At 38.4% G+C, this 27,748-nt stretch overlaps 2 protein-coding genes across 8 annotated transcripts in view; both read right to left on the bottom strand.

Moving 5' to 3' along the window:
* The window catches only part of LOC123499406 (calcium channel flower-like), a 32,631-nt gene extending 22,178 nt beyond the window's left edge, over nucleotides 1-10,453 (bottom strand). For 3 of the 4 annotated variants that reach the window (XR_006672975.1, XR_006672974.1, XM_045247365.1), the window contains exons 1-3: nucleotides 10,230-10,453; nucleotides 9,059-9,131; nucleotides 8,571-8,696 (exon numbers count right to left, since the gene is read on the bottom strand). Coding sequence is in view for 2 of the 4 variants with exons in the window: in XM_045247365.1 (XP_045103300.1) it covers nucleotides 8,571-8,696; nucleotides 9,059-9,131; nucleotides 10,230-10,311 (281 nt within the window). In the remaining 2 variants the exon portion in view is untranslated. The remainder of the gene's footprint in view (nucleotides 1-8,570; nucleotides 8,697-9,058; nucleotides 9,132-10,229) is intronic. The other variant, XM_045247366.1, reaches the window with a different exon arrangement.
* A 1,928-nt stretch (nucleotides 10,454-12,381) lies between these two features.
* Nucleotides 12,382-22,384, bottom strand: LOC123499404 (alkylated DNA repair protein alkB homolog 8-like). 4 transcript variants are annotated; one of them, XM_045247355.1, is made up of 12 exons: nucleotides 22,297-22,336; nucleotides 21,860-21,979; nucleotides 20,337-20,481; nucleotides 19,347-19,581; nucleotides 18,782-18,919; nucleotides 18,286-18,483; nucleotides 17,404-17,608; nucleotides 17,066-17,250; nucleotides 16,809-16,999; nucleotides 15,935-16,024; nucleotides 15,434-15,583; nucleotides 12,382-15,155 (listed from the first exon to the last, which is right to left on the bottom strand). In XM_045247355.1, the coding sequence occupies exons 2-12, from the start codon at nucleotides 21,940-21,942 to the stop codon at nucleotides 14,481-14,483; spliced, it is 2,295 nt and encodes a 764-aa protein (XP_045103290.1). In that variant the 5' UTR covers nucleotides 21,943-21,979; nucleotides 22,297-22,336; the 3' UTR covers nucleotides 12,382-14,480. The 4 variants fall into 4 exon arrangements, with proteins under 4 accessions (XP_045103290.1, XP_045103291.1, XP_045103292.1 ...); XM_045247356.1 differs by having other exon boundaries at nucleotides 16,809-16,969; XM_045247357.1 differs by lacking the exon at nucleotides 21,860-21,979 and having other exon boundaries at nucleotides 22,297-22,384.
* Nucleotides 22,385-27,748: the final 5,364 nt, after the last annotated feature.

Here is a 27,748-nt window from a genome sequence, read left to right as displayed (position 1 = left end):
TAGAACAATTTTGGTTGCTCCTTACATTTTTCGACAATGTCTTTTTCGAAGTTCTTTTCCTCTTCCTTCCTCACCTTAACATATTCATTTCTCACTGCTTTGAAGTTTTCCTTATTTGCTGGATTCCTATTTCTCCTCCACCTTTTCCTGTTCCATCTCTTTTCTCCTTTGCCTTAGCACACCTTGCATTAAACCAATCTTTCTTTCCTTCTTCTTTATGTCTATATTTTGGAACATATTCCCTGACTCCTGTTTTGTATATTTCCAAAAATAAGTTATATTTGTCTTGCATTGTCTCTGAGTTTTTCATCTCCTCCCAGTCTATGTTTTTAAAATAGTTCTTGAGATTCTCAATATCAGCCTTTCTGTAATTTAATCAATCTCCTTTGTATGAATCGTGTGTGTGTGTGTGTGTGTGTGTGTATTTACCTAGTTTACCTAGTTGTAGTTTTACAGGGCCTGGGCTTTATGCTCGTGTGGTCCCGTCTCCATATCTACACTTATCCAATTTTTCTTTAAAACTATGCACACTCTTTGCTGACACCACTTCCTCACTCAAACTGTTCCAAGTCTCAACACATCTTTATGGAAACTAAATTTTTAACATCTCTCAGACATCATCCCTTCCTTAGTTTCTTACTATGCGATCTTGTGCTTCTAAAGTCATATTCTTCTCTCAGGATCAGTTTCTCATTATCCACTTCATCCATTCCATTAATCAATTTATAAACTTGTATCAGATCCCCTCTCTCTCTTCTATGCTCCAAGGTTGGTAGATCCATAGCCTTTAGTCTCTCCTCATATGCCATCCCTTTAAATTCTGGAACCATTCTTGTAGCCATTTTTTGTAGTCTCTAATTTTCTTATGTGTTTCCACACAACTCCTGCATATTCCAATCTAGGTCTTATTTTAGTACTTATCAATTTCTTCATCATTTCCTTGTCCATATAGTGAAATGCTACTCCAATATTCCTTAGCAAATAATACGTCTCTCTGAAAATTCTATCAATATGGCTTACCGGTTGATTATTTTCTTCCATTGTCACTCCCAAGTCCTATTCCTTTTTTACTTTTTCTAGTTCTACTCCATCTCCCATCTTATAGATTCCCACTGGTCGTCTTTCACTTTTTCCCATTTCCATGACATGGCTTTTGTCCACATTGAATTCCATCTCCCATTTTTTGCTCCATTTCCAGATCTTGTTTAAGTCTTCCTGTAGTATTTCACAATCCTCTTTTTGTTTAATGACTCTGCACAGTTTTGCATTGTCCACAAACAGATTTATGTAGCTGTTCACTCCCTCTGGCATGCCATTTATATATACGAGAAAAAGTATTGGTGCCAATACTGACCCCTGTGGCACTCCGTTGTCTACTGTTCTCCACTTGGACTTCATATCTTTAACTATCGTCCTTATTTCTCTCCCCCTTAAGTAATTCTTCATCCATCTCAATGTGCTTCCTTTTAAGCCACCCTTCTCCTCTAACTTCCATAGTAATCTTTCATGTGGCACTTTATCAAAAGCCTTTTTTAGATCTAAATAAATACAGTCAACCCATCCCTCTCTCTCTTGTACTTTATCAACTATTCTAGAGTAGAAACTCAATAAATTTGTCACACATGACTGACCTTTTCTAAAACCAAATTGGCTATTTGATATTTTGTTGTCTTCAAGAAACTCTATCCATTGCTTCTTTATTACTTTTTCACACATTTTGCATATTACACTAGTTAGTGATACTGGTCTGTAATTTAAAGGTTCTTCCTTCCTTCCGCTCTTATATATGGGAACCACCTCAGCTCTTTTCCACTCCACTGGCACTGTTCCATTTTCTATTGAGCATTTTATGATGTTGTATATTGGACTTGCTAGTTCTTCCCTACATTCTTTCAGTACTCTGCCTGAGACTTCATCCGGTCCCATTGCCTTTTCCTCATCCAATTCCGTCATCAACTTTTTTATTTCAAGCTTGGTTACTTTAATCTCTTTTATATGGACAGTCTCTCTATTACCCTGTGGTCTTTCAAATTTGGATTCCTTAGTAAAGACCTCATGAAATTTACTATTTAACAGTTCTGCCATACTTTTTGGGTCTTCCACCCTTCCGTTTTCTCCTTTTAACCTTTCTATTGTTTCTTTTTGTCTTATTTTTCCATTTATGAATCTGTAGAACAATTTTGGTTGTTCCTTACATTTTTCGACAATGTCCTTTTCATAGTTCTTTTCTTCTTCCTTTCTCACCTTAGCATATTCATTTCTTGCTGTTTTGAAGTTTTCCTTATTTTCTGGATTTCTGTTTCTTCTCCACCTTTTCCATGCTCCATCTCGTTTCTCCTTTGCCCTAGCACATCTTGCATTAAACCAATCTTTCTTTCCTTCTTCTTTAGGTCTATATTTGAACATATTCCTGACCCCAGTTTTGTATATTTCCAAAAATAAGTTATATTTCTCTTGAACCGTTAATGAGTTTTCCATCTCCTCCCAGTTTACGTTTTTAAAATAGTTCTTGAGATTCTCAATATCAGCCTTTCTGTAATTTAATCGGTCTCCTTTGTATGATTTATCTCTATCTTCCTTTCCTTCGTCTATATCCATTTCTAATATTACATGGACACTCTTTCCCAATGGGCACTGTGTGTGTGTGTGTGTGTGTGTGTGTGTTAGAGATGTATCGGATATCCGCATCTGCATCCGGATCCACGGAACATCCGCATCCACAATCGCATTCGTAGTTGTGAAAATCTGATGCGGATATGTTCTATGCATTGCACAACCTATACATTATAGAGTAATATATTGACACGCAGTCACAGACTCGCAGAGTACTGCCTAGTGCTTACAGACTTAGAGTTCAGACAGAGCTTAGATTAGAAATGTGGAGTAAATTTATTGGTGTCTAATAAATTAATTATCTAGTAAAACTAAAGCAAATAATATCATGTATTCATTTCCTTTCAAACTTACACAAAGTAATGTGTCTAGAATTTAGGGGAAGGACAGGAGGAGGGAGCAAATTTTACATAGTGACTATGAAGTACAAATACATAGTAAATAAATAGCAAACTGTGAATGGTGGAATGTTAGAAACTTAGTAACGACAGATGAGTGAGTCACTATCTGTGTGTGTGTGTGTGTGTGTGTGTGTGTATTTACCTATTTGTGTATTACAGGGCCCGAGCTAAGCTCTCTGTGTCCAGTCTCCTTGTCCATTCCTGTCATATATCTCTTTCATCTGGTTGACACACACCGCGTCAACGACATCACTGCTCAGTTTATTCCACTTATCAATGCTACAATGCGGGAAACTGTATTTTCTCACGTCATTTAGACAGATGTCTTTTATTAGCTTTTTTCCATGTCCTCGGAGATGATTACTTGTGGTCACCTTTATCAACTCTTTGTCCAGTATGTCAATCTTGTTCACCAATTTATACATAGTTATCATGTCTCCTCTTGTTCTTCTCTCTTCTAATGTGGTCAGCCCCAGCTTCCTCAGTCTTTCCTCATAGTCTAACTCCTGAGTCCTGGTACCATCCTTGTTGCCAGCCTCTGTACCCTTTCTACCTTCTTCACATTTTTCTTCATATGCGGTGACCAGACACAAGCTGCATATTCTAACTGGGGTCTTATTAAGGTACATAATATCTTCTTCATCATTCCTTCATCTAGGTAGTGGAACGCAAGGCCAATATTTTGAAGCACGTTATATGTTTTCCAAAAAATCTTGTTAATGTGTTTCTCCGGTGACAAAGTGTTTTGCAGTTACTCCTAAGGCTTTCTCCTCATTGGTCTCTTTAATTTTCTCATCACTCAGCCTGTAATCCCAGTTTGGTCTGTATCTACTTCTTCCCATTTTCATAACATGGGTCTTGTCTATATTAAATTCCATCTGCCACTCTTTACTCCACTCATATTTTATCAAGATCTTCCTGTAACTTGTTACAATCTTCCACATTCCTTACTCTCCTCATAATTTTAGTATCGTCTGCAAACATGTTTATGTAACTGTCAGTTCCTACTGGCATATCATTAACATAAATAAAAAAAATGATGGGACCAGGCACTGACCCTTGTGGAACTCCACTGGTTACCTTCTTCCACTCGGACTTACTTCCTCTCACCACTGTTCTCATTTCTCTTCCCACTAAGTAATTTTCCATCCATTTTGCTAGTTTATCATTTCCTCCTCCAATCTTCTTTAGTTTCCACATCAGTCTATTGTGTGGTACTTTATCAAAGGCCTTTCTCAAGTCCAGGTAGATAGCATCCACCCATCCCTCTCTATGTTGTAGTATGTCAGTCACTCTTGAATAAAAACATAATAAATTGGATACGTACGATCTTCCTTTTCTGAAACCAAACTGTCTTTCACTCAGAATGTTTTCACTTTCTAGATACTCACTCCACTTAGCTTTAATTACTTCTTCACATACCTTGCACAATATACTAGTCAACGATACTGGTCTATAATTTAGCGGTTCCATTCTACTACCATTCTTATATATAGGCACAATGTCAGCTCTTTTCCACTCTTTCGGGACTAATCCTGTTCGTATGGAGGTTTCCACAATATCAAATACGGGTTCAACAATTGATCCTTACATTCATTTAGCAACCTCCCAGATATGCCATCAGGCCCCATTGATTTATTAATATCCAGATTGCTTATAATTTTCCTTACATCTTCCTTAGTAACCATGATGTCCTGCATTTGCTTTATTTCCGTAGGTCTTCCTCCCATAAAATGCTCCTCCTTTGTAAACACTTTGCAAAAGTTGTCATTCAAAATTTCAGCTATATCTCCAGCATCCTCATATACTTCTTACCCGTTTTTTACCTTTACTATTGCCTCCCTTATGTTTAGTTTTCCATTTATGAATTTGTAAAACACTTTTGGGTCACTATCACAATTTTCCACAACCCTCTGTTCGTATTCCTTCTGTGCTGTTCTCCTTACTTCAACATATCTATTCCTTGCTGTTTTGTAAACTTCTCTTGATAATACATCACTGTTTTTCTTAAGTTTCTTCCATGCCTTTTCTTTGTTCTTTTTTGCTTCTTCACAATTTCTATTAAACCACTGTTTATTATTTAAAGTCCTCTTTCTGTAATATGGCACAAACTTTTTCACAGCAGAGTTATACAAATCCATAAATTTATCATATTTCAATTGCATATCCCTTTCCTGGTATACCACGGACCAGTCAATTTCATTAAAGAACTCCCTTATATGGTTATAATTTGCCCTAATATAATTTAATTTTTCCTCCCTGCGTTCCACAATCTTATTCGTGCTTAATTCCGTATCCAGCTCAAAGCTTAGGACATCATGATCGCTTCTCCCCAAGGGACATTTATGTTCAATTTCCTCTTTTAGAGAGATGCCCCTGGTGTGTGAAGAGGGAGATGGAGAAGAGGCTTATCACCCTTGCTTGTCACCTTCACCCCAACTCCTGATGGCTTAATGCTGGAGAGAGAGAGAGAGAGAGAGAGAGAGAGAGAGAGAGAGAGAGAGAGAGAGAGAGAGAGAGAGAGAGAGAGAGATTGTAATGCGTGTGTCATGTGGATGAGTAATGTCATACATTGCAGTCTTAGACCTTTTTCCCACTTCACATGATAGAATTCAGTGCTTTTTCCTTAATATATTTATTGCGAATGTTTCCATAATTATACAAATAATAATATTGAAAAATATGAACCGACAGAACTGAGCTCTTCTTATCAAATGAGTTTTCCTGTCATCACCTGTTTCCCCTGATATAGTGAGTTACCGATGAAAAATTTTCACAGAGGAAGTGTAATATTAGCTATTGCTTTATCATTATTACTACTATTATAGAGGGCTTTTCAATGTATTTCTTATTAGAATTTAATGCAATGAAGCATTATAATACAGTAATTTTCTTTACACATTTGCTAAGCACCTCAAAAATTTATAATACTGATCCATAAGTTGTAACCTGGCATTCTGAACGTAAGTCCTACATGACACTGGCAGGTCATCAGTGTGGTAAGAATTTGCCTTCGAAGTTAAAAGTACTGCTCCTTCCTTGCTTGCTCCTCACTGATAAACAGTTTACCAGTGTGTGTTTAAAAGGATATTATAATCAAGTTTACAAAGCCTTATTGCTCTGTGCTGACTGCTATAGCAGCTAAAAAATGGCGTCACATAGCAGTGAAGTGTGGAAATATTTCATGAGTAAGCCAAGTGACCAAGCAGTGTCTGTTGTGCAAGAAAAATGATTCATGAAAGGGACATGGAACTACATCTTTGAAAAACCACTTGAAATCAATGTATAAAGAACAGTTTAAAGAGTTAATGACAAAAGAGAGAAAGAAGTTGGAAGAAAAACAAATATATAAAAAACATCTTTACAAAAAAGCAAAGACAGATACTAAGCAAAGGAATGTTGCTGAGTATTTTCAGAGTGCAAAATTATGGGATGCTTCTAACCTTAAGACAAAGAAACTGGATAAATGCAGAGCAGAAATGTCAGTCATGGATGAATTAAATGGATGAATTAAATACTTTCAAAGAGAGAAGTATCAACTGTTAAGACACCATTCAAACTCATTTGGCAGTATTTTGGTTCTCCCATCTTGTTTTTATTTGTTACTTCTGCTGTCTGCATGATCTGACACTGAAGCAGGGTTTTTTTTTTGTCCTCTTGGTCAGAGCATTTGACATAAAAACATCTGCATCCGCGAGGATGTCATATTGTGATATCCACATCCACATTTGCATCTGCATTTTAGCAGAGACTGATATCCGCATCCACATTTGCATCCGCATCCGCGGATGTTTGAAATTCAACATCCAATACATCTCTAGTGTGTGTATGGTTGGGTGGGCAAGAACATTCTTATTTCCATTCAGATAAAACATAACAGTGCAGTTTTAATTAAGGTAAAATATTCCAGTATAGTGTCAGCAGGTTGGATGAAATCTGAATAGATATTTATAATATTAATTTAAGGTAAAACACAACAGTGCAGTTTTAGTGAAGACAAAACATTCTAACACAGTGTCAACACGCTGCTTGAAAGGCATACCCAGAACCAGTCATAAAGTTTTTTATATACATACCTGCAACTTTAGTATATTCAATATATGTACTACATAATACATACTACTGAGTAACAAATATTTTCACTTAGAACAAGGAATTTTTTTTTTTTCTCTCTCTCTCTCACACACACACACACACACACACACATTTATGTTAATGATATGCCAGTAGGAATTGACAGTTATATGAACATGTTTGCGGATGATACTAAAATTATGAGGAGAGTAAGGAATGTGGAAGATTGTAACAAGTTACAGGAAGATCTTGATAAAATATGAGTGGAGTAAAGAGTGGCAGATGGAATTTAATATAGACAAGACCCATGTTATGAAAATGGGAAGAAGTAGATACAGACCAAACTGGGATTACAGGCTGGGTGATGAGAAAATTAAAGAGACCAATGAGGAGAAAGACTTAGGAGTAACCGTGCAAAACACTTTGTCACTGGAGAAACACATTAACAAGATTTTTTGGAAAACATACAACATGCTTCAAAATATTGGCCTTGCATTCCACTACCTAGATGAAGGAATGATGAAGATATTATGTACCTTAATAAGACCCCAGCTAAAATATGCAGCATGTGTCTGGTCACTGCATATGAAGAAAAATGTGAAGAAGGTAGAAAGGGTACAAAGGCTGGCAACAAGGATGGTACCAGGACTCAGGGAGTTAGACTATGAGGAAAGACTGAGGAAGCTGGGGCTGACCACATTAGAAGAGAGAAGAACAAGAGGAGACATGATAACTATGTATAAATTGGTGAACAAGATTGACATACTGGATAGAGAGTTGATAAAGGTGACCACAAGTAATCATCTCCGAGGACATGGAAAAAAGCTAATAAAGGACATCTGTCTAAATGATGTGAGAAAATACAGTTTCCCGCATCGTAGCATTGATAAGTGGAATAAACTGAGCAGTGATGTCGTTGACGCGGTGTGTGTCAACCAGATGAAAGAGAGATATGACAGGAATGGACAAGGAGACAGGACACAGAGAGCTTAGCTCGGGCCCTGTAATACACAAATAGGTAAATACACACACACACACACACAATACATAATAATAATAATAATAATGTCAAACTTAAAAACACACCTACGACTGTGGGCAACAATCTTATACACTGGTTTCCAGTGCACTGTTACCAGTATCAATAATAGTATCAGTATTGGCCAAATTTTGTGGTATTGGTATCAGTATCGGTCAAAATTCTGGTATCAGTGTATCTCTAATTTTTATTGTACAATAATTCCACCTCTCACTGTAACACACATGCACACACTGTAACCACACTAAGAAACTTTTAATATCAATATCATTATGTTTTCAGCCTCACTGCACCATATTATAACCAGAGTAGTATAACTTTCAAAGACATTGCTTAAATTTCAATATCAAAGGCACTATACTCTCTCACCTTCCACTTTTTGTTAATTGCAGTGAAAAGGTAATAATTTTAAGTATCTTCACAAAGGTACTAGTTATACTTACACAACATAGAAGACAGATTTTTGCCAGTGTGGACGAGAATCCACCCACATTGAGTAACGCTGTACGAAATCCACAAACATGCAACAACAGGGAGCCTCAGCAGATATTACAATGAAAGCTGCCACCCTGGGGAGAAGAATATGTACTGGTTACCCACTCACTTAAATCAATTCCTTAAACTTAAAACCAAATTTTCTACAACAACCAAATATAACTTTCAGGTTTATAATTTGTTGCCTTAACTTTCATATCACCTAACCTACAAAATTAAACTAGTCCTATTTTTTTTAAACAAGCCTAAATGTTTTTTTTCTCTTTTTTTCATATTAAATAAATACTATAAAATTCATTTCCACAGACATAAATAACTGTGAAATCTCTCAAGAATTGAAACAATTATGCTGCAAAAAATCCATTAAATCATCAATAAGAGAATTATTAATGACGACAGAAAAGTGAGTGTTTGGAACACTGCAGATTTGACTTACATTTGCCATATTCCACCTACAATACACCAGGCAGAAAAGCTGATGCAGTTGAACAGCCCCAGGCCCAGTGCAACTGTTGAGGAGTAATGTCAATCACTGATGGGGTTCCTTCACAGAGGGTGTTATTGTCTCAAGTAATGAAACTGTGATGGCTGAAGGAGAGAATATGTACATAGTGTGTGACAGTGTGTGGGGAGACAGGGATGGCCCATTTTCATTTCTTAAGGGATGACAAATTAAATGGACGATCTCCAGCACAGGACCCCAATGGGCCTTTGGGTCCAGCACGGCAGCCTCCAATTTTTTCCACTGTGACACTGAATACTATTTGAGAACAGAAGGCAATATTCTCAGTTGAATCAATGATAAATCAGAATGACAATATCTCTACATATAACATTTGCTGTGTTGGTGAAGCTATACAAGTACAGTTGGCAATCTGTTACACTATCAATTAGTTGTGATGATATATATATATATATATATATATATATATATATATATATATATATATATATATATATATATACACCATTTTCTAAGAAGCAGTATGCCTGTGAAGTAAAGTGTGTGGCCAGGGCTTAGTGCCGTCTAGTCTATGTGGTGGGTAAAAATTTAGTATCTTCATTTCGACCCATTTCTTCTGGCAATAATTATTCTTAGAAAAATGTAAATGTTCTTTGCAACAAATATGTAATGAATAAATTTACAGTTTCCTTGACCCTTCCTAACCTACTGGATCCCCTATAAGGCAAACTAACCTAACCTAACTAAAAGGAGGAAGAATGGAGGTTTTTTTTTCCCTCTTACCCTGTAACCTCTAAACAGGGGTGGGGGATGGTGGGGCTTTGACCTCCCTCAGGCATTCTTGATTTCCCATGAGGTACACTGACCTAACCCAACATTTGGTAACCTCCTGCCCCTCCCCTGGACCCTCATAAAGGAAACTTGTTTTTAATTTCCGGCAGGATAAAGTGGAGCAAGAAATGGTCCAAGCAGTATTGGTTGAAGCGCCACTCAAACCAATAAATGTACCATGGCGGGAGGGAATCTACTATGTAACACGACACATGGTAAGGAAATTGAACACAATAATAACGATCCTTGTATGATGGAAAACAAGTGATGTGCACAGCAAGAAACACAAACAACTGTTCAATATTGAACTCACTAACGCCTCCCCCGCAGCCCACTCCTCGGGCTAGGTATTTCTGCCACCACGGTAATTCCACTTGTTGTCCTCCGCTTGCCATTTTGACGACTAGACGGCCACACTCGGTGAAAAAAAACGCTGGCTACACGGAGCAGGAGCGAGCACGGGACCGTAGGTGGTGACAGCTGACAACACTGCTCACTGCTCGGCTCGCTGCTGTGGCTGCCTCTGCTCACTGTTCACCCTTTGCATCGGTGCCCACAAAGTCAGGGTCTTCCAGTCTTCCTGGGTCTTCCCTCTATCTGTGTTTGGTTTCTTTACTTTCCTTTCCTTCACGTCTTTCATTTTACAATACAAAAAAATATATGCACTTTTTATGTTTACTTAGACATTTACTCATCTCTTTTTAATCTATCCTCAAACCAGTGTTGTCTTATTTGTCTGTATATTTATTTATCCATTTATTAACAATCCTTTTCAGTTCCACTCAAGGATATCCAATCATACTTCCATGGTTTCACCGAATAAAAAAGACAGTAAGTAGCAATGGCCGTCTTGAAAACCTGTAGAAATGGCTCACGGTCGCTAAAACATTACTATGCATGATTTGATAAAGCAGAATAAGCGAGTCAGCAACTTGTAATGTGTGTGTGTGTTTCACTGTTTGATCTGCTGCAGTCTCTGACGAGACAGCCAGACGTTACCCTACGGAACGAGCTCAGAGCTCATTTTATTTTCGATCTTCGGATAGGCCTGAGACCAGGCACACACCACACACCGGGACAAGGTCACAACTCCTCGATTTACATCCCGTACCTACTCACTGCTAGGTGAACAGGGGCTACACGTGAAAGGAGACACACCCAAATATCTCCACCCGGCCGGGGAATCGAACCCCGGTCCTCTGGCTTGTAAAACCAGCGCTCTAACCACTGAGCTACCTGAATGCAGTATATAAAATAAATGCTTCACATTCTTCCCACTCTATGGTTCAGCCTCTCACACTGTGAATTTGTTGTGTACTTGGTTGTAACATGCTACCCGAAGTAAATATTATGCACTCATCTTTTTTTCACCCCGTCCGTCAAATACATTTATTGTCACTGATGAAGGGAAAGTAGCTTCATCAGGTCACGGCTAGAAGGTAGAGTAAGCTCTATGCACACAATAAGTAAATGAACACAGCCATGTCAAGCTACTTTTGCTGGAATCTGATACGCATAACTGCTAATACGCGTAACTCAGTTTATTCATTGGTCATAAACAAACTATCATGTGACTGAACCTCGATATCTTTTATCTATGATATACACAGATACGCCGCAAGATAAAAGGAAAGCTTTCGCTGCACCATTGATCGAGCCTCATTATTTTGATGACTAGATACTGCATGCAATATTTCCTAATCCTACGTAAAAATATATATATATATATATATATATATATATATATATATATATATATATATATATGAGAGAGAGAGAGAGAGAGAGAGAGAGAGAGAGAGAGAGAGAGAGAGAGAGAGAGAGAGAGCGCTATACACTATATTCAGAAACTCCAGGCACAACACAGCTATCCAGTGGCCACACACCTCCCTTCCATGGTGAAGCAGCCTGCTCATGCTGTAATCTCGAGAATGAACTTGTTCCAGTGCAGGAACAGTAGATGGTACCATGACATAAAATAACACTGGAAAAATACATTCAATCATGGAATAAGACTGAATTATAGAATATATTCAAGCTGTCAAAATCAAATACCTGAATACAGTATATAAAATAAATGCTTCACATTCTTCCCACTGTCTGGTTCAGCCTCTCACACTGTGAATTTGTTGTGTGTACTATTGAGCCGTTACAATATGATTGGGTAAGCAGAGTGGTATGATGAAATAACATTGGAATGGTAGTTGTAAATGGATAGTGTGGGGCTAGTGTAGATTATATTGTAGTGGAGGGATGAGCAGAAATTAGAATGATTGGAGGCATGATACATGAAATAAGTAAATAAAGGATTCAATTAACGTGAAGTCATTATACCTGCACAAATGCTGTCACTAGAAAATGAAAAAATGTATAAATAAAATAAATAATCAATAAACAAAATAAATGAAAATATAATGAATTTCTGGAGCATATATTTGAATAACTTGAGTGATTAGATACAAATGTTCCATTCATCAATGTTTAATGTTCACATTCTCACAACTATTATGAATATTCCTATTCTACTCAGGCTACAGAATACACAAGAGTTACCTGACAACTTTCTGTGCATAAGCACAGATGCACATATGCATGGACACCTGCGCACACACACACACACACACACACACACACACACACACACACACACACACACACACACACACACACACACACTACATGTGAGCAAATTAACAACTGAACATAAAATGACTAGATTACAGTAGCCACTCAGACAACAATCAGTGTATCATTGGTTAGATTTATAATCACATAAGATACAATAACAACATATAATGCACATATGCAGCTGAATGCATATTTGCATACTAAAAAGAAAAAAAAAGGTATTGATATTATGTATTTACCTGCTCTTAACACTAACATTTTATAGTCAATCAATAAAATGCAACAGAGATCACTTGAGTCTCATTTAGCTGAGCAGCAATCCACAGCTAAAGTGAGCTTATGAAATGTGAAATGAGAAAAGAAATATTAACAAACTATCCAACTTCTACAAATCAAAATGCAAAGCTAGTAAAGGAATCATCTCTGGCTCTGGCAGTCACATTGCTTGAGCATTAAACAAAATTACTGTGAGACTGGAAATGCTGCACTTCTTTATTTAGTCACTAGTTTTGCAAATATCTCTACAAGTTACTTGTATAAAAATGCTAAAAATGGTTTCAGGCTACACTGTACAAGGATGGCAGTGCTGTTTGGCAGTGAAGAGTGAATTGATTAAGCCTAGTTATCACAACACGATAAAAATGTATGAAAATGGGTTTCTTGCTAATTGTATGTTTCATAATCAATGCTGAAGCTCACAGTTGAAGGCATAATGTTGTATTGAGCCATGAAGTACACCAATTTGATTATGCAAAATGTATCATAGATCTCCTAATACTGAGGGATTTTCTTCATCTTCTCACACACACATTGTAGAATACTTTGACAGATACTTTGTGTGAGGTTGTCCTTTTGGACTTGGGGTTGCTCTTGAATGGTTAGACACATGACAGCTTTGTCACTTCTGGGATGTCACACATCTGGCCTAAGAAATGTTTGTACACATTGGGAAGGCAAGTGTGTATCAACTTCACTTCACAGCAGAGTACTGTATTCTAGATATCAGTGTTTCCTTCTCTTGGGAAAACACTGGAATACCTTGCAGTGCTGCTTATAAGTTATTAGAAGACCAGACATACTTCACTGTCAATTCAGTTATAATTGTTAGGAGTTTTCCAGCACTTTTGTAGAAGCACTATTAATCATTCCAATGCAAACTACGAGTACCACTTATAAGCTTGAGTTTCATTCCCTCTTTATAGCTGTTCTATACCAAGTGTGGATATTCAGTAGCATGCTGCTACCATAGTTCACTACCTAGCTATGCACTGGTGGGATTCAAAATTCTTGAAAACATGTTCTCTCACTACCAGTTTCTAACAACTAACCATGCTAATGACTGGTCTTCGGATGAATTAATTTCCAAGAACAGGTTCTTACCAACTGACGCAAACTGGCTGAATCCCACCACTGTAGGTACATACGTATCTATATTACTAAGAGTGCACAGTCTGTCTGTCAGTTTTGCCTTTTCAGAGCAATGAATTTGAATTGGAGAGAAAAGAAACATCATCCAAAGCAGAATGGCAGATAATCTATATGTAAAAATTATGAATTTCCAGAAATCCTGGCAATAAAAAGTTACCAGAAAAAAAAAAAAAAAAAAAAAAAAAAAAACTACACTTCATGAGACATGTGTGTCTAGTGTTGGAGACAACACATTCTCTGTGAGTAGTGAAGTCCTTACTTTTTCTCCCACACAACTGATGCAACATTACAGCATACAGCATAAAGATCTTAGTATGATGGTCTCTTCCATGAAGGAAGTTTCTGTATGGGAAAACAAAAGGTCTCCTTCCAGTCATAAGCTCGCTGCTTATTGTCATTTTAACATTTATGATTTCCTTCTCACTTAAAATCTGAAGTGTTTATGATATTTAGGTTATAAAAGCAGTTTTATACTACATATAAATGCAAAAACAAAATTATGTTGTTTTCAACTTGATTTTTGAAATATAATGCACCAATTACCTTCATCATAGTAAGATTTAATAACCTTGACATTTAGCTGACTGCACAATGATTCCAGTTCTCCTTGTTTGAAGACATGGTAGTACCTGTGGAAGACTTGGTCTGGTCTGCTTTCAGCACAGACCATTTTTTTCCTGGACTTGGAGTGACAATTATCACATCTTACATTTTCCTGTGAAGGTAAAACATCACAATTGTTTGTAATTTGTGGTGAGTCAACAGTGGATTCACTACTCTGTGACCTGTTGCTCCTTGAGCCATGAACCACTCCACAGCCTCTGTCACACCGCCTCCTCTCACACCTTGACTCATTCTTCTTAGGAGGTTTCAATTTCCATGGCACTAACATATCCTGCTGCATGAATTCAGTGCGGTTGACATGTACCGGAAGAGAGGTGGCTCCAGACCTAACCACCTCATTTTTTTGAACACCTCTATCGTGATGATAATTAGGCGATGGCTTTTCTTCAATGTTCTGATCCTTGATCATCTCTGCACCAACACTACCTTCCTTGTTCTGCTTGAGGTAAGTTGACTTCTTTTCCCCACGCCGCTGCTCCATGGCCCACACATAGATCAGGCCTTGTCCTCCCACGTTCAGCACTCTCACCATCTCCCGAACAGCAGCAAGCCGCCGCTTCTAAGGACACACGTAGCTTTCTCTAATACAATGCCTTGAAAGAAACTTTCAAAAGCCTACCTACTTATACTTTCATGAATGTTTGACTTGTTAATAAAATGCTTCAAGTTTCCTAGTTAATCTTTCAAAATTATGAACAAGAACTATCACATTTTCTAAGACCAATCAATATGTAAACAACACATTACCAAAAGATGAAATCAGAATCTCATCTAATGGCTCTTATTCTAAGCTGTTTACAGAGCCAAGATTATATGCAGGCAATAAAGAATACTTACTTCCGTTGCAAGATGATGAATTACAGCAATACACACAGCAGCATCAAATACATAGTCCCGGTATGGCAACTGGAGGCAATTGCTAGTCAAAACTTCAAAACCTTGATTGTTACAGATTTTCATCAATTCAAAGCTTGTATCACAACCCACCTGGAAGTAAAGTGATGCTTCAGTGCTCTAGCCACTTAGGGGCATACTTACAAACTGAAGACTGATTTGTTTAACACTAGATATACTTGAGGAGGGCAAATGGAGAGACAAAAAAAATAAAACAAATATAAGGCTTCAGTGGAAAGTGTAGCCAAAGAATTTAAAATCTATAAATATTAGTAATAAAACTAATGACAAAATTGCATTGGCTTGAAGGAATTGCAGGTGATATATTTAACAGTTTTAGAGTGTAACTGTCAACTAGTGTGTCACAATAATATCTCTGTCAGTAGTTCATTGGCACAACAAAAGGGAAGGATGGGAAATCATCAACTTTAGAAAGTTTCCTACCTGGAACACCTGCTTGTTGTGGCCCATGTACTTGCCATTGCCACAACCAACATCCAACAGCAGTGAGCCTCGGGGCAGGGACAATACAAACTGTAGAAGTACATGGCAGGCTGTTACATCTAATATCACTCAAAGAAAAAAGATAAAAAGTTCTACTTGGATCACACATGATATCAATGAATAATTAGTTTGTGTTGTGACATGTATGCAGAATACAAGGTCATATTAAGGAGTAATTATGGTCAATCTAATACAAAATAAATATTAGTTATCAAAATAAATAAAAGAGTGGCACGAAGATAGTGGATTGCTTATATATTTTGTAATTTAGATGTGGCAAACTGGAAAGCAAGCTCAATGCTCAGACCCTCCCACCGGTCCAAGCCATCCTATTAAGACAGTCTTGCCACTGGTTTCCTGAAGTTACATTTATTAAGCTGGGAAAAACTTAGAGGCATGGAATAATTGGATAACTCAAGGAAACTGCCTTAGGAACACAACATGACCAGCAGCTGGCTTGGAACACCAGCAACTTCACTCAACCTTTAGCTGTCCACATGACTCCCTGCCACATGGTCTACAGCTAAGTTGTCATTCTATTTATAATCATATTTAGTGATAGTTTAATTCAACTTTGACACTTGTAAGATGCACAATCTATGCAACAGTGGTACCCTGGGTTGAGTGATATTCATACGATATATAGTGAATGAGAACAGATAAGCAAAGCACATTAAACATTTAGAACAATAAGCTATACAGTCAATGGGAAGATCAAACAAGACATAGTCCTGACGATTGATGTTAGAACTATAACATAAGTGACAGTAGTGATAATAATGGCACTGACTGACCTGGCAGTGAGTAGCCTTACCTCTAGAACCTGTGGCCAAGGCTTGTGGCGAGTGACACTGAAGTGCTCTGCTATCTGGTCATACACTTGCAGCACATGTTCCCTCTCGATCCGAGCAGCTGACCTGTCACTGGGCAGCTCGTAGGGGGATGTGCTCCGCTTGCTTTCATCCTTACTGGAGTCTGATAGGAAGGAACATGTCACTGACACCTCTTTACTACTAGTAGCTTACAACTCTTACCTCTTTTTCATTATAATTTCCACAATGTACCACTCACTCTTCTGCTCCTTGCCATGAGAGTCACACACTCTGGCATTCTGGCAGGAACACTCCCCATGCCGAATCTTCCTGAAAGTGAAAGAGATGCGCTCCTGGCGTGGCAGTAGCTGGAGCCCTGTGATGCTATTCCTGCTGGCCACCACATCTGTCATCCGTGGACAAATGCCATGTGACCACTCGTATCTGTATAAAGGAAGAGTACACTTGGCAAATTAATCTCTGTTCCTCATGGAAAGATAAATTTACAACACCTCAGCATAAATGCCATATCTAATTGCTGCTTGATAAAACACCTTTTCATATCAATAATTTTCAATCTTGCATTATAGTTCTCACCTTGCTGGGCCAGTCATGACAGAAAGTGATCTTGGGGGGAGATATACCACATAGTGAGGTGGCTTGTCTTTGCTTCCTTCAATAGTACTGCTGTTACTGCCACCACCACCAACATAACGAAAATCCATGTTAACACCACCGCCGAGGCTGAGTGAGAGCAGCTCATCCGTGAAGGAGCTGTGAGTATCAACATGGGGTGGGATGCCTGGTGATGGGAGAAGTATATATTGAACAGTAGAATAACAGTCTTATGAGGTGTGTGTGTGTGTGTTGCCAACTGCTATGGAAAAAGAATGTCACTTTTGTTAGAAATATAATCATGAAAACTTCTTCATCAAGTAGGGAGCCAATTGTACATTACAAGTCACAAACTAAAAGGGTGTGTGGGAGACTTATTTTTAGGTTGAGTTAACAGTTTTAGAGTATTGCTTGAGTGAGAGAAATTTTAAGATTAATGAAACCTTTATAGTAAACTTACTCACTGAAGTACAAATGGACCGAGAGTCAGAAAGGTACAATATTTGGGATTTAGAGGATAGATATGAGTTATCTGAAAGGTGGTTGGTGTGAAGAGAATAATAAGATATGAAGGACAAATGTATATGTTACTTTTCACTTGTTTAATTAGGATAAAGAAATATGGTGAAGGTAATCAATTACAAGTGTAAGGCTACCCCAGTCAAAATGATACATCCTGTATACAGGTACAAAAGGACTCATTGTTAAAATAGCTGAAAGACAGGAAATAAAAGAGACTGGTGTGCAAAAAAACTATACGTTGAATGCCATGCTTTTCAGAAAATCACATGAAAAAGATTTAATAAAAAAATAATAAAGTAAGATTTTGAAGCAATATAGTTAACCTACAGAACAAAAGCTTACCTTGCCCAGGTAAGTATCTGTTGACAGTAAGCTGGTCAGGCAGGGATGGCATGCAACCTCGATCCACAATTCTCCTTAGCAAAAAGTCAATGGCTGGAGGCATTCCCTGGGCCAGTGGCTGCCTCTTATCCACACAGTTGGTGCTGTACTGGAACTCATAACCAAAATGACGAACCTGACGGTGCTTCAAGACACTTCCTGTAGGGGAAGAGACATCCAATGATTCTTCATTTCTTATTTTGTACCTACCTCTCAATCTATCTCTCTGATGCCTTGCTCACTTTGGAAACATCTCTCAAGGAGATGACTAAGGCAAAAGAGCCTTTCCACCTCTTCCTATCACATCAATCCCTTCTAGCTTACTTGAACACACATACTGAGACCTTCAAATCTGCTCCTATTTACTTTCTTTGCTAACTCATCAATCTTCACCCTTTCAATATGACCACATTATCTCACCCAAACGGCCTAAACAACCCTAAGGAGTTTGTCCAACCTTGAGCTGCGGTAGAGGGTGAGGCACCCCAGTCAACCAGGTTCATCAGCAGTAGCTCCTCCTTAGGAGAAACAAAATCTTCCAGGACTGACAGGCCCGGTGGGAACCTAAATTTGATGGGTGAAGGGTCCATTGGTACTGTCAAGAAATGGTACTGGTTAAGCTAAATAAGATGGAAAACAAAGCTGACCCTATAATTCCTACAAGCAAGAGTTAATATACATGAAACATTTTCATATAACTCAAGAAGACTGATTTTTAACCTTGCATTAATATAAGAATTAAAAAAGAATGTGCCCTTAGTTATAATATATACTTCAGTCTTTATATTAATTTTTTTCAGCTTTTAATGAGCTCGAAGGAAAGATTCTCTGTCCAAGAATGCTAAAAACTGACTAACTCACATTCCCAGGCAGTTCAGATAAATGGTTATGTAGATACCAGTAAAATAAACAAAGAAAATAAACTCATCATTCTAAGGTCTTGATTTACCAAATGTCTACAAAATCAAATCATCTATACATCTATTTCTCCATACAATACATACAAGACTTCATCTCCTTACCCTTGTCAACATAGGCCATATAAACAGGGGAAGTGGAGCCCTGCACTCCTAGATGGCCATGAGCTGCCACCAGCACTGTCCTAGCCTGGTCATGGGAGGTGAAGGATGCAAAGCTGTACTGTTTTCCTGGTAGAAGTGTGAGGGCCTCTAGACCACAGCCAACAGAGGTGATTAGCTCTACTAAGGAAGACTCATCAGCATTTGTTGTCAGTCCAGCATTGCCTATGAAGATGTGCTGCAAAAGACAAAAATGTCCAACTTAAAACAACAAAGTAAAAAAAAAAAATAAATAAATAAAGAAGGAAAGAAAAGAAAACAAAACAAAAAGACTAAGTTATGATATACCTAAATAATAGTACAAGGATACTACCTTTCCTTATTCTTCTCCACAACAATGACTTCTTGCTTGTGCAGCAGACTGTTTAGATTCACTTTCCAACCACATTCTCATTCTACTAGACTTTTCCTTTCTTTGTTTTAATAATCAGTCTCTATGAGTCCACTGTAAAACAAAAGTAACCAAACAAAGAGAGGGAGAGTGAGCCATATATCTTGTCGTGCTGGTTCAGGGTAATCTGGGGAGGTTGTAATATCATAAATCCTTGTTTGATGTCCTATGGCTACTCACATCAGGTGAACAAGGATTAGTTACTACAGCATAAAAAGAAATGACATCCAAACAATTTCCGTTCATCTCTGAATACAATCCTCTGTCTTCACATCCATGCCTTAAGCATGCTCACTACAGCACTGTTAGATTATACTGCAATTAGCAAATAGATACAGCAAGTTTTTGTCAACTTATGTATGTTTTGTAAACTAGTGCATGGAACAACTCTGCCATGTGCCTTTCTTTAAATGTTCACAGGGCAACATAATCAACATGTAATTTTCATTTGTCTATATTTACAATTAAAGAGTGGCACAAACTTTGCTTTTCCACAATTTCCACACTCTTGTTGGCGGTACAGTAGTATTGGGTGTCCTCACCTTAGTCGGATACTCTGATATGTGGATGTCTGGAAGATCCCTCTGGAGTATAGCAATACATCTTGATATTTTCTTCTTCACCTTGTTCCAGTCCCTTCTACAGTTCTCCATGCTCATAACATGCAAACCACTCTTCTTCTCTAAACTGCAAAAGAAAAATCAGAAAAATTGCAATTATGATAATATAATAGGTACAATTTCAAATCAGTGTAGATAACAAAATCTAAATAATTAGTAAAGTCTGTCTATTTTAAGCTGGGCCATCTGAGAGCAGAATGTATCTTAAGGAAAACAGTAGTCTACCCAAGGTTGTGAAAAGTGTGTTGATCAACAAGAAACAAGTATTTTATACATAAAATGAATCATATCATTCATAAGCTACAATATGCTTTGAAGAGTGGCAACATCATCCATTTCCTCGCACTGAGACCCAGCAGCCAGCTTAAGATAACCAGATAATTGCAGAATTACTTTTTATTGTATTACATCTCAATGATACTTTAATCTTTGAAGGAAGGAACACACACACACACACACACACACACACACACACACACACACACACACACACACACACGTGGAACAGTTTAAATGAAGAAGTAGTGTCTGCAACGAGTGTGCATACTTTTAAAGTAAGATTGGATAAGTGTAGATATGGAGACGGGGCCACACGAGCATAAAGCCCCGGCCCTGTAAAACTACAACTAGGTAAATACACACACACACACAAAATATTGAATTATTAGAGAGGAGTTATTGGTTTTGAAATAAGAATTTAGAAAAAGATGATGAAAAGCTTGAATGTAACAGTAATGACACAGGAGAAAGGTGATTCATGTGTGAGTTGTTTCCAATTTGTAATAATTTCCACAAAATTTTCCCAGATTAACCAATTTAATAAGAATTGATACCAAGCCATGTGAATTAAAATGTATGGAAAATTTTAAAATGATGGAATTTTTTTCTTGGATAAGAAATATCATCTTCCTTAACAGAAGAGATATGAAAAACCCAGAAGGTATGGAAGGCTAAGATGTACTATATATGAATTATGTCACATGATGAATTAATTAAAATATACTAATAGCATGGTAAAAAATATTCCATATGTAAATTCAATAATCTATCTTAAGATAAAAAAAAATTCAAGTGGTAAGTTTTATATATATATATATATATATATATATATATATATATATATATATATATATATATATATATATATATATATATATAGAGAGAGAGAGAGAGAGAGAGAGAGAGAGAGAGAGAGAGAGAGAGAGAGAGAGAGACTTTTGAGTTCCAGAACATTGACTCTCTGTGTAAGCATTTTTTGCATTTCCCTGATGAAATAGTTTCCTTCTTGACACGTTACTAAACACTATGGTAATAACTATATATATATATATATATATATATATATATATATATATATATATATATATATATATATATATATAAACTCAATTGCGACAGATTTCGTCATGCAAAACTGTCAAAACAAGAAAACAAAGATTAATTGCCAGTAAATAGTGTCCTTATCTCGGCAGCACACAGCAGCAGCACGTTGTGGCAACAAACAGTCACACAGAGGCAGCCGGTGCATCACTGGGTCAAAGGGTACACCGTGGCTCCTGACACCACTGTCCACAACAAAGAAATCCCGGGATATAACACAACAGGCACGTCATTCACACCTTGTAACCCATGGCCAGGCTTGAAGGAGGCAAGGCACCGCTACACTGTACCCTGATTCCCGCATTAAGACATGACATCTGCCTTCTCCAATACTTCTGCATTTCCCATCAAATTAAAGGGCATGTTTCCTTGCTTTTAACAAAGAAATCTGCAGTCCTGATGGTCACACTTCAGCCTCCAATGATATAAATAACACCAAAAGTTAGTATAGAACACGATGCTGAGCCACAGGAAGATATATAATAGGTTTTCACAGAATTACCTTAAACCTTCATTCACTTGGTTGTCCCTCCGAGGCCTCGCTGCACTGCGTGCTCGGCGCGTCACCACCTCGGCGCCGCCGCCGCCACCACTCCGCCTTGCTTAACTGTCCTATACTTTGCTATACAGTACACTTTTTATGATGTATACAGAATGTCATAGTTGAAGTTATTGTAATTTCAAAGATCTTGAGTAAATACGAAGAAAACCGAAATGAGATCATTTTGTTTACATGAGATATGTGCCAGCAAACACTATGGTATGAGATTCAATAGCGTAGCGAGGTGACAAATAGAAGGGCTTGCCCAGACGGGTGTTTCATATTATAGAAACACCAACAAACTCCATCTTACTGCAAGTGTATGGCATTTTCAATTTATTTTATTTCTCTGTCAAAATCATGCAGTAGCCCTAGTCTCCAAGTGATAGTGTCTTCCCCATTCTCTCTCTCTCTCTCTCTCTCTCTCTCTCTCCAGCAAAATGAACATCGGATCTGAGGTGGCAGAGAATTAAAATGAACCTCGTGAAGAGCAGGTATCATGCTATTCATCAATTATACAATCAACTATGTTCTCTCGGAGATAACTGGACACTGCAAAGAAAGCTGGAAAAGTAACAGTGAAGCTTGCTAAACCATACAGGATAAAATTGGGAAGGTTTGAAAAGTGATAAGCCACATACTAATGGAGTAAATCCAATAGAAATTAATAACAGAAAAAAAGTATATAAAAAAAAATCTGACACATCACAAACCTTTCAGCATCTAAAGCCCATCAGTGTCCGAACCACAGTGGTCAAGACTCAGGACAACCTTGAACACACACAGGAAAAAAATAATTAGTTCCTGTTTTTGTGTGTGGCAATCAATCATGAAGAGGCTCATTGGCACGTGATTCTCGCCACGGGGATGAGCTTGTTGAGTGGACGCCCAGACCGAATAGACGATGTTTGTTACGAGGCTAATTAATGAGTTCCGCGACGGGGAGAAGGGGGGAGGGAAGGAGTGAGGGAAGGAGGGATGTCAGAATCGGAATGAGATCTCCCTCCCTCCTTCTTCCATCCATCCTACTCCACTTCCCATCTTCCATCTGCTTCCTCCACATACACGACGCTCATTGTGGCATAAAAGGAACTAAAAGATTTGGCTATTAGTCTCTCTCTCTCTCTCTCTCTCTCTCTCTCTCTCTCTCTCTCTCTCTCTCTCCCTAAGAGATGACGCAATGATAATGTTAGGCCTTATTATCTAAAGAAAATAGATTAATAAGCTTTATAGAATTGCCGTTCAATTGTATCGACTTAATGACTTGCAACTGTGTTCTTCCTTGCATGACTGGAACATGTGATGTTTAATTTTGCAGCCTTGAATTGAAACACACACACACACACACACACACACACACACACGGCCCGGTAGCTCAGTGGTTAGAGCGCTGGCTTCACAAGCCAGATGACCGGGGTTCGATTCCCCGGCCGGGTGGAGATATTTGGGTGTGTCTCCTTTCACGTGTAGCCCCTGTTCACCTAGCAGTGAGTAGGTACGGGATGTAAATCGAGGAGTTGTGACCTTGTTGTCCCGGTGTGTGGTGTGTGCCTGGTCTCAGACCTATCCCAAGATCGGAAATAATGAGCTCTGAGCTCGTTCCGTAGGGTAACGTCTGGCTGTCTCGTCAGAGACTGCAGCAGATCAAACAGTGAATTACACACACACACACACCGCGTAGTGTAGTGGTTAGCACGCTCGACTCACAATCGAGAGGGCCGGGTTCGAGTCCCGGTAACTGGCGAGGCAAATGGGCAAGCCTCTTAATGTGTGGCCCCTGTTCACCTAGCAGTAAATAGGTACGGGATGTAACTCGAGGGGTTGTGGCATCGCTTTCCCGGTGTGTGTTGTGTGTTGATGTGGTCTCAGTCCTACCCGAAGATCGGTCTATGAGCTCTGAGCTCGCTCCGTAATGGGGAAGACTGGCTGGGTGACCAGCAGACGACCGAGGTGAATTACACACACACACACACACACACACACATCTTCAGATTCAGATTATCATAAAAAAAGCAGTATGAGAAAGAAAGAAAGAAAGACAGACAGAAAGAAAAAAACGAAAGAAAAGAAAGAAAGGAAAAGAAAGAAAAAAAACATCCCGAAACACTTCTAATAACTAACTAACTAACTATGTAACAAATCAAGTATAAATGTATGTATGTATGTATGTATGAATGTATGTAATTAACTAACTAACAAGACAGACGAGGAGAAGAAGAAAAAGGAGGAGGAGGAGGAGGAGGAGGAGGAGAGGTAGCAGGAGGATATCTATGTGGCGGGATGATTTTCGCAATGCTTGTTAACTTGCGCAAAGCAGGAAATGGATCTTGAGGTAATGAGCGTGAGACGTGATTCATACTAGTGACCTTCGCTGGAGGGTAAAGTTTGCGTGCGTGTGTGTGTGTGTGTGTGTGTGTGTGTGTGTGTGTGTTGAAGGGTTATTTCTATCAATCTATATGAGTTATGAATCGAGAGAGAGAGAGAGAGAGAGAGAGAGAGAGAGAGAGAGAGAGAGAGAGAGAGAGAGAGAGAGAGAGAGAGAGAGAGAGAACGCAGGAGTAGGAAACATCGATAAACGTGGACCATAAATCATGACTAAAGCAACAGCAAAACTTCGCGGCAAAACAACGCACTTTACGCAAATATACATATAATATCCACTACGACCACAATGCACCACTCAGCAGTCCTCTCAACAACGCCTCTCTGTCTCTTCTGCTACCACTGACCTCTTAACCTCAGCTAATTCCTTCGTCATTAAAAAAAAAAAAAAAAAAAAAAAAGAAAAAGAAAGAAAAAATGCTGATTAATGGAGCGGGACAGGAAATACTAGCGTGAGGAGACGAGGCGGGCCGAGGTCAGGGCGAGTGCGCTTTGGTTCAACGGGACCGAGTTAGGAAGAGACGAAAGAATTATGATAGGTCGGGCATGAAATTAAGGTTAGGGAGGTGGAGGTCAGGTGGTCAGTATACGATAGTGGTGAGCTTTATGTCCTTCTTTCGAGTTACGTGGGTGGATGTTTTTCTTTCGTTTTTGTGATCACTGGCTGGCTGAAGATCACATGCATGCTATCATCGCCCTGTCTTCCAGCGGGCATGGATGAACGTGGGTATAATGGCGGGCGAGTCATGAAGCTCTACAGTCGTCATTTAACATTCTGCTTGCGCCACCGCCTTAAGGGGCAAGCCATCCCCCATCGGGAAACAATTCTACAGGCTGACCTTTCAAGCTTCCAGGAAAAGTTTCGAGGCACTTCGGGCTCAGAGTGTAAAACAAATAAATGAATATAAATAAGAATTGTACACGACTGGCAGGATAAGGCAAGGTAGAGTGATGCAGAGTCAAAGAGGTCTGTGTCTCGGCGTAAGTCTCAAAGCAGCACTCCCCACGAGTTCTGAAATATTTCAAGCTTGCAAAATAAAAGCACGTGAATATTTTCTATCTTCAATACAATTTTAATAATTCACGGTGTAACAAAATTTTGACTTTTTTTTGTCTTTGGTCAATTAATGTTATTTTCTATTTCCTTTCATCTAAAAAACGAAGAATATAATGCTTATTCTCTTTAAACTTTGATTTTTATAAACTGGCCAGCGATGTTTTGAAATCCAGACAGATTCTACACTAATTTGGTGAAAAAAAATTAAAGAACTTTCTAGATGACTCCAGAACCTTCAAAACTATTCTTTCCAAACGTTTCACGAACTTCTAGAACATTCTTGCAACGTATATGGCAGTATAAATGCAGGAAACGTATGCTCAACAGGTCAGTTCACTTCTAGCCGTTAATGTGTAAACAAGTCGATCGTCATCAGTCATTACTATCTGCATTCATCAAGCATGGCATTCAGAGGTTGTAAGCATCCGGCAGACGCATTTTGCTACGTCTGTGGCGAGTTTATCAAAATTAGAGCTAAAAAGCACTCTGGAAAGATCACTGAAAATGTGTGACGCCTACAATGCATATTTCGGCATGCCTGTTGGGGATCAAGGCAAACCTTGGGCACCTCATTTTACCTGCTAACTCTGCAAAAGAACTCTGGAAGGTAAAAAAAAAAAAAATATATATATATATATATATATATATATATATATATATATATATATATATATATATATATATATATATATATATATATATATATATATATAACCTATCCTATTACACTGAGTTGAATGTATCTGTATTTTTATACTTATGTTTTCATTGTGCTTTTACAGGTTGGTACAGAGGGGAAAACAGAGCTATGAGATTTGCAATCCCCAATTTGGAGGAACCAACTGATCACTCAAGCAATTGCTTTTTCTGTATGGTAGACCCTTCCAAACGTCGAGCAGGCAAAATGCGCCTGCTATCATATATCCTGACCTTCTGTCATCCATTGCGCCAGTGCCACACTGCTCTGAGCTCCCGTACCCACTCCTCCTAAGAGAGCAGCAGTGTTTACAAAAGGAAAGTAGTTCAGAAGAACATGAAGACACTGATCCAGAGTTCAGAGACGCAACTGATGAGAGAAATCCATACTACCCCAGCCAAGAAGACATCCTGATCAGAGATCTTGGCCTCACGAAGTCAAATGGCGAGCTTTTAACGTCGAGACTCAAGCAGTGGAATTTGCTAGATGAGAGTGTGCACATATCAGGTCAGAGAAAGCGTCACCAGCATTTTTCAAGCTTTTTCACTCGTCAAGATGAGTTTTGCTTTTGCTTTCTTATGCGTCTATTGTCTCACTGGTGTAATTCTAGAATAAATAAATGTTATTATTGCATTATATGTCGTTTTGTATCTACTTTGTTCATGTCGAACTTCAAATTTGCCACTTTGTCCCTATGAGAATGGATAAATTTAAAAAATGTCATTATCCTGGACACAAAAGCAAAATAAGAAATGAATATAAGTATTTTTTCATGTTTTCTAGACATAAGCAAATAAGAAATAACGGTTTCAACTCAAGGACAAAACCTTTGTTACACGGTGATAATCACGTATTACTTAGTGAACTTCCTTTCAGTACAAGAGATACCATTCGTACGCTGTACTGGCACTGGAGAACATATGAATCTGTACCCAGACTTGGTAAAGAAACACAGTGTGATGAATGCACAATTTGGCCTTCCCAAGCGGGTCAGTTTTTGTAACAGATACCAAGAAGACCAAGCTTGGCCAAACATCCGCCTTGCAGCAAACAACAAAACACGCCTTCACTCTTGCCAAGCGTAATATCTCGCGCTGGCTTCTGAAGGCAGCGCTGCGACCTCCGGAACGTTTTCAGTCTTGATTTACGTAAATGCAAATCTTTCTTAGAAAAATTATCTCGTTTTTGTAGCACCTGAATGATGCTTGACCTAAAGAAACACACTTGAATATTTCTGCAAATGGAGAAAATTGGCGGCCTTCCATCACTATTGCCTT

The sequence above is a fragment of the Portunus trituberculatus genome, chromosome 49, assembly GCF_017591435.1.
Source record: "Portunus trituberculatus isolate SZX2019 chromosome 49, ASM1759143v1, whole genome shotgun sequence".
NCBI classification, from domain to species: Eukaryota; Metazoa; Arthropoda; class Malacostraca; order Decapoda; family Portunidae; genus Portunus; species Portunus trituberculatus.
The sequence above is the reverse complement of the archived record's forward strand: the minus strand, read 5'-3'. Positions and strand labels throughout refer to the sequence as shown.